This window comes from Tupaia chinensis, unplaced genomic scaffold (genome assembly GCF_000334495.1).
Source record: "Tupaia chinensis unplaced genomic scaffold, TupChi_1.0 Scaffold000320_1, whole genome shotgun sequence".
In the NCBI taxonomy this organism is placed as follows: domain Eukaryota; kingdom Metazoa; phylum Chordata; class Mammalia; order Scandentia; family Tupaiidae; genus Tupaia; species Tupaia belangeri.
This window is the reverse complement of record NW_006159813.1, coordinates 5,413,591-5,420,918: the sequence shown is the minus strand read 5'-3', so window position 1 is coordinate 5,420,918 and position 7,328 is coordinate 5,413,591. Positions and strand designations below refer to the sequence as shown.

The window sequence follows — 7,328 nt, the reverse complement described above, 5'->3', positions numbered from 1 at the left end:
TTCATTAATAACCCTTTTTTTAAAATTTTATTAGAGATAAAAACAGCGAAGTCCCACGTACCGTACCCTACAGGACAGGAGGTGAGCGGCAGCTGTTGGTTACGTGCAGGGGCCGTGGCAGGAGACCGTGGCCCCGGCCACCCCCGGCTACGCAGGAAGCCACCCCGCGGCAAAGTGCGGCTTCTCGGCGCAGGGACGGGCAGGTCAGTGGCAGAGGGCGATGGTTTCCATGTTTAGGAAGCGGACGTGCATCTTGGTCTCGATGTCAATCCCCTGCCAGATCTGGAAGGGACGAGCACTCTGTGTGACCAGCGTCCCCGCCGCCATCTCGTGCCTGCCCACCCTGGGCCTCAACCACCTCCCACTCGCCCTCCCACCCTCCTCCGCCTCCCACTGTGATGTTCCAGGCAGGTGAGAACCAGAGCCGTGCTCCAAGACGGAGAGCGAGGCGAGGAAGGGCCTCCATCTGTCTCCGGCTAATTTGGCTCTGACATTTGGAGTCTTTCTGAGACTGTCACAGCAAGTTATTATTAAGTACCGAATCCGAGCTCTGAGCTCCAAGTCATGAGTCCCACCCACCACTGCGGGCGCTGTGGTTGCCATGCCCGTTACAGAACCCCGTGACCCCCTCTCCGCACCTGTGCGTGCCCACCGCGCCCTGCTCAGTGCCCAGGCGGGACCGCCCTGTCCCAGAGCCTTCGGAAGACCGCTCGGGGCGGTGCCACCACAGGAGTCAGACCATCATCGTTAATGGAGAGGACAGGGCAGTTTGTTTATAAGACCCGGGGATAAGGGGTGACCCGTCCCATAGGCGGAATTAAAGCCCAGGGAAGGTCCTCACAGTGCCGGCCGTGTACCTGGTGCTGACCTCGCTGCTACGGTCCAGCCTGGCCAGGCCCCAGGGGGCCTCTGGGACAAGGCTGTGCACCCACACTCCACCCCTGCTCTCCCACACCCTCTCTCGCCAGCTCCTTGGCAACTTAGGGCCCCGTGGGGGCCACAGATGGAGAGGGGGTAGGCGAGCGGCACGGAGGGCCGTGGTGGGTGGGTGACTTTGCACAGCTCCGTTATGTAAGAACTTCACTCTCAAGCTGTCACTCTCGGCGTCTCCAGCGACAGCCTCGAGGCTGGGAACAGGGACCGTCAGAACCCTGTGGGCGCTCTGGCAGTCAGGGGGCTGTGGGGCGCTTCTTGCCACTGTCATGCCACCTGCAGTCCCTCAGGTACTTCCTGTCCTGGGTGCCCTGGGGACGCAGCGCAAATGGAGCCGTCCCGGCTGAGGGCTCTGACCCTGGTGGGACGGACGAGATGTTCTCTGGGAGACACCAGACGCTGGGGCTGGTTTCTGCTAAACGCCAGGTGGCCATGGTCACCGATGGCACTCAAGGGACCAGGGGAAGGGCAGGCCAGCTGGATGGAAAGACCCCCTCGGGGTGCAGGGACAGATGTGGGAGCTCTAGGGGCCTTACAGAGGCCTGCTTCAGGGGCACGGGCTGCAACACGCCCACCCCATCCCCTAGGAGCCCCGGCCCTCCTCCCTGACCCTCCCTCACCTCATCCTGTAAGTCCTGTCGCCCTGAGCATCACTTTCTTGGGGGACAGCCCTGGGACTGGCCAGGGCACCTGGCAGCACAAGTATAGGCCCTGGCCTCTCCCTGTCTGCTGCCGCCCCCCGGGCCCTGGGGTGGGGCCGCCCAGGATGAAGCCAGTGGCTGCACCCTGACCCCAGCAGTCCCCTCCCAGTCCTCCCTCCTGGCCGGGTCAGTGACGCAGACTCAGTGGACAGTGCCCGGCTGGGCTGCCCCTCTCGGGGATCAGGAAGCGGTGGTGGGCAGGTGACTTCTGTCTCCCTCAGTGCCAGCCAAACCCGGCTGGGCCAGGAGCCCCTCTGGGTCCTGTCCCCCCCTGATCTCATCTTCCTCAACCCCCAGGGAAAGCTTGGGACCCCACTGTTGGGACGCTCAGGCCAGAGGGCTGGGCAGAGAGCAGCCAGGTCCCTCCTCACCACACCACGGAGCAGCCCAAACTCCATGTCCCCAGCCTGGATGCGTGCAGGTGACAGGCCCAGGGCCAGCCTCCACGTCCCCTGGCAGGGGCTGGGGGATCGATCTCGGGAGACCGGACAAGGCGCAGCCATTGAAAAAGCGCTCTCAGGACACAGCAAGGAAAGCAGGGCCTGCGAAGGCTGGCACTCCAACAGGCAAAGGAAGGTTCCAGAGTCCCTGTTCCGACTTTCGAAGTGGGTCGCTCCTGAGCAGGGGCCCCGGGGCTGGCAGTGGGCATGAGCTGTATGTGGTCTCCCCGTCCACGGTGCTCAGATCAGCTGTAAGTTGCTTCAAAGTCTGTGCCCAGGATTGACCCTGTCCCTCTGAGATGTCGGTCACAAGGGGCCCCATCCCCAGACCAACAGGTCCTGTGAGTTCCCCCAAGGCCTCTGCGCCCAGGCCACCCCCTCCCCAGACACTGACCTTGAGGAAGTCCTCGAAGGTGATCCCCTCGTACACCTGGTCAGGCTCCTGGGGACAGAGCACGAGGCAGTGAGAGCCCTGGTCCCTCCTCTGCTTCCCCCAGGAGCAGCACCGCTCTCCCCGTCACCCCGCACCTCCACAAGGGGTCACCCGGGACTGTCCGCCTCCCTTACAAGGCCAGCGACTGCAGTCCCACGTCCTCGTCCGCCAGCTGGGCTGGGGCCAGGAAGGGAGGCTGGGTGGCTCACCGCAGCGCTCCCTCCCCTCGAGCCCCCTGGGGGGCAGGGGAGATGCAGAGGCATGGGGGGGCTCTCCTCTCTCTCAGCCCAGTTCCCCACAGCACGGCCACCAGGAGACCCCTGCTCCATCCTGGGGTCCTACGGTGGCATGTCCCATAGGGACGAGAACTGCACAAGGCCAGGCTCCTCACAGACTGGGGGTGGGGGCGGGCAGGGCCAGGGTGGGCAGCCTCCACCTCAAGCCAGGTCACCACGAGAATGAACAGCCCGAGGCTCTGCCCAGGGGCCTCTTCCTTTGTGCCATGTGGCTGCGCCAGCCCCATCCGTCTGCTTAGGGACCCTGGGGACGACGCGGGGTCCCACAGCCAAGTCTTCCAACACCTCACTGGCCTCTGCAAAAGCCTCGCCACCCTGCCACCTCCCAGGCCAGCTGGATAAATCCTGCCGTCCACACTAATGACTCCGCGCGGCCACTAGGGGGAGCCAACGTGGAGGTGGCTCCGAGCCAGGTGCAGATGACAAACCAGAAAGCCACCAAGGGGCAGGAAGGCGCCTGCAGAGCCGGCGAGTGCAGACGTGCCCAGGTCACTGCCCTCCACTGTGTCTGCACGCGGGCGTGGAGTCTTGTGGAGGAGAGGGCAGGGTCGGACGGTGGCAGAGAGGTCCGACCTGCGGCTGAGGCTGCCGCGCCGGGGAGCCGGGAGGTTCTGGGCTCCTGTTGGAAACCCTGAGGACGGAGGTTTGCCGCCATGAGCCAGGCTGCTGGGGCTGGGGCTGGGAGTGGATGGCGGCATGGAGACCCCGCTGGGGACTGCCTCTCTCTCCTTTCTCTCTTGGAAGAAACACATTTTAAAAACTTATGTGCATCTGGGGGCCAATAGGCGGTGCGGTAGTTAAGGGCGCTGGACTTCCACATGGCTGACTGCAGTTCAAAACCCAGACCTGGCAGCTTGCTTTCTCACTCTCTGTCCACCGCTAGTCAAATTAGGATAAGTAAATAAATAAAGTTACACAAAATAACCCCCCAAAAAACGTGTATTTAGCACACACACGGAACACCCCCTCCGAGGGAGGCTCCCTTTAAGGAGAAGGACCGGCGTGGCAACACTCTGCCCTACTTGGGCCCACCCGGGAAGGTCCTGGGTTCGTGTCCTAGACCTTCCTACACACAGTGGTCACACGCATGCCTGAGCTGGGTCACGGAGGCTGGACGCGATCGCGGTGTGCGGACCCTGTCTGTCCATCTCTCTCATGGAATAAGTCAAGTTTAAAAAAAGGACCAGTTCTCAGCCGGCTGGGCCATTCCTGTCCCTGGGGGCCCCTCATCTCTGATCTCCCCTCCCATGGGCACAGAGCGGAGAGGTGCCCCCTCCCTGCCAGGCCACCCCAGGTTCCCAGGCTGGGCTGAAGGGAGCTAATTATAGAGGAGGCCAGAGACCAGGGCTGGAGGGTGGGTGCAGGACAAGGGAGGAGGAGGCAGGGTCGGCAAAGGGAGGGGAGGCACCGGGCTGCAACCCTGAGAAGCAGCCCCACCCTAGGTCCCCAGCTGCTCCCACTGAGCGGCCTCCAGAGAGAGCTCTGAGAAGCAGCCGCCACAGCCCAGGGCTGGCCTTGGAAGTGCTTTAAAGAGGGCAGGAGCCGTCCATCTCTGGCGGGCAGCGAGATCAGAAACACTCGGGGTCCTCAGAGGCCATGCGGTATCGAACAGACACGCCTGCTGTGTGCAGAGCCCAGGTCCGTATGCAGCCAGCCGGGCATGTTCATCTGGGCAGCGTCTACACCAGCAAGCATTCTAAGAGCACGCGGGATCTGGGTAACAACGATGTGGGCCCTGCATCGCCGCCTTCCTGGCTCTGCCGCCCCTCGCTGTGCTGCAAGCCGCGGGTGCACACCCGGGAAGCCGGCTTTACCCCAGATGCCTCCACCCTGAAGTCTGCCCGGGTTTTATGCAGATCAGCAGCTGCCAGCTGCCAACGACTTTACTTCAGCAAATTAAGAAAACTGTTGCCAATTGAGACTGGAGTGGGACAGGAGCAATTTGAAGGAGGAGAGTGTAATTAAATCAAATGGGAGTTTGGCTCCACAAGCCAGCAGGGGTTCCTGCTCTCCCAGCGCCAGGGTCGGCCTCCTTCCCCGTGGTTAATCTGCTGAGTGGGGCCATTTCTCCACCGCAGGGCCTTCTGGGGCCGTGGGAGCAGACGGATAGACAGACCGCAGCCCCTGCCTGGGGCAGGCCCGGCCGCCGTCTCCAGCCTGGTGTCCCTCGGTGACAGGCTCAGGCACGAACAGCCGGTCCCCTCCCCACCCGGGAACACCCCTCCAGGCCAGGCTGCAGGAACCAGTGCCATGAAGGCCTTGAGGCTCCGTCTCACGCCAGGTGCGCAGGGGTGCTGAGGCCAACCAGAACCCACCAGGGTCTGAAGCTGCTTTATCAGGGGCTGGTGGTGGCACCTGGCCCTGCAAGCAGGAGTCTGTCCTGTCCAGGAAAGTTCTCCACACACTCTGAGCCTCAGTTTTTCCAGCAGAAAAAGCGAGGCTGAGCATGTATGAGATGCCGGGCGTGGGCACTCCGCCTTGGCTCCCGGCTGGGAACCAGGCCAGGCGGCTCCCCCCAGCCCCAAGGCAGAGGCCACGGGAGTCCCTGGTAAGACAGGGAGCTGAGGTGAGCCCGGGCCGTCCCCCAGGCCTGGTTCCATGCCACGTGCTGCCCATGAGGACCTGAGTGTGAGGTTACACTCGGGGTCTCCGGGCCCCCAAGGCCCAGGCCCCAGCTCCCTCTGCTCTTCTCCCACAGGCATGGATGGCTCTGACCCTCCCACCTAGGCCCGCTCAGGGCTGCGAGGACACGTGGCCAGGCCGAGGCCTCCCGCAGGTGCAATGGGGGTCCCCGCACTCACCATCTGCCCCACGCACACACTGGCTGCCTCCCTCATGGCCCCGTCAGCGATGGAGCGCGCCGACTCCTTCTCGATGTGGGGGTTCCCCGAGAGCAGCTCCTCCACCACCTGCCGGGTGGGTGGAGACGGGTGACCCCGGGCTTCCCCGGAGGTGCTGGCGGGCGGCCCCAGGACCCGGGTGGGGGCAGAGGAGCATACTTTACATTTCGATATTCTTCCAGCGTGATGCGGCCATCGCTGTCCGAGTCATACATGTGGAACAGAACTGGGCAGGGGAGAGGGGCCAGTCAGGGGGATGGGAGCCCCCAGTGCCCCCGCCGCCCCACTCTGCAATCCACACCAAACCGAACAAGGGCCACCAACGGTGCCACTTCGACCCGCGCCATGAGGTCCAGGGCAGGGGCCGTGGGACTGGCACTTTCCACTGGGCGCTTGTGGGCAAGTGGCTGGACTTCGGAGCCTCAGCGGACTGAGTTTCTTGAGTTGGTAAAATGGGAGCAACAGGGCCAGCAGGTGGCGTGGCTGTGAAGACACTGGGCTCCCACATGGCCAACCACGGTTCAAGTCCCGGACCCGGTGGCTTGAAAATCACGCTGGGTGCATGTGTGTGTGCCCCAAATCTCGAGGAGGATAGAGAAGGGATGGTGGCATGGCTGTCACCTCCTGAAGGTGATTTCTCTCTTTCCTTCTTTCGTTAGCGCACATGCTGTGTAGCAAAAATCTAAAAAAAAAAGTGTTCTTAAGTGGGAACAACATGTCCACCTCATGGGCTCCTGAGGGCTGGGGGAGCCAGGGCAGGCGGAGGTGAGGCCCAGTGAGGAACTGTGGGCGTGGCTGAGAGGGCAGCCATCTGTCACGTCGGGGCCACTCTGCTGCGTCCCAGCTCCTGGGGCAGGCAGGGGAGAGAACATTCCCCTCTGGCAACGTCGTCAGCATCCCTGGCCACAGCCCAGCAGAGGCCAAAGCCAGAGGGGAGGTGACCATTCCTTGTCCCCGGCTCAGCCTGGGGGACCTCGAGCCCTCCCAGACCTCCGCACTGGCACTGACCGGGCACTGACCGGGCCCTGCACCATGCAGACCCCTCCGTGACATCCTGTCCTCTAATTCCCAGGTGGCCCTAGGGGCGGGGACTGCCCATGCCTCATTCTGCCCACGGCTGTGAGAGCTCGCAGAGCCACGGTATCTGCCCACAGCCACCCACAGAGGGGAGCCCGGGGTTGGCCACGCACCCCCTGCTGGCTCTCGGAAGCAGGGTGGACGCCAGGCACCTGCCTGGTCTGGGGCACACAGAGGCCTCGGGATGCCTGCCCTGGGCTGTTCCCACCAGCCCTCACGTGAGTGTCCATGGCTAAATATAGCCGAGCACTGCAGGCTGGGGAGAGGAGCACCTGGGAGAGTTCGTCAGGGCGGACACGTGGCCCAGACCGCCACGGGGCTCAGGACCAGGACCAGGGAGGCCATGGACCTGCTCCCACACAGCCCCAGAGAGGGCTGGAGGGGAGGTGGGGGAAGTGGGGAGGAGGGGGGAGGGGGAAAGAGGGGGAAGAGAGGTGAGAGGAGGTGGGGGCCTATAGGAGGAGGTAGGAGAGGGGTGGAGGGAGGTGGGAGAGGTGGACTCCGATGAGTGGCACAGCGCTATCTCAGCGCTCTGCGTCCAATGAGGACAGTGGCTCTTATCCTGAGTAGGACAGACTTTTTTTTTTTTAAGAGAGGTTTTGGCCAAA

The 7,328-nt window shown here is 63.4% G+C and overlaps 1 protein-coding gene across 1 annotated transcript in view; it reads right to left on the bottom strand.

Moving 5' to 3' along the window:
- The window catches only part of TESC (tescalcin), a 56,554-nt gene continuing 49,226 nt past the window's right edge, over positions 1-7,328 (bottom strand). Inside the window, exons 5-8 of the mRNA XM_006151590.3 lie at positions 5,808-5,869; positions 5,605-5,712; positions 2,469-2,516; positions 1-282 (exon numbers count right to left, since the gene is read on the bottom strand). Coding sequence (XP_006151652.1) covers positions 205-282; positions 2,469-2,516; positions 5,605-5,712; positions 5,808-5,869 — 296 coding nt within the window. The 3' untranslated portion in view covers positions 1-204. The remainder of the gene's footprint in view (positions 283-2,468; positions 2,517-5,604; positions 5,713-5,807; positions 5,870-7,328) is intronic.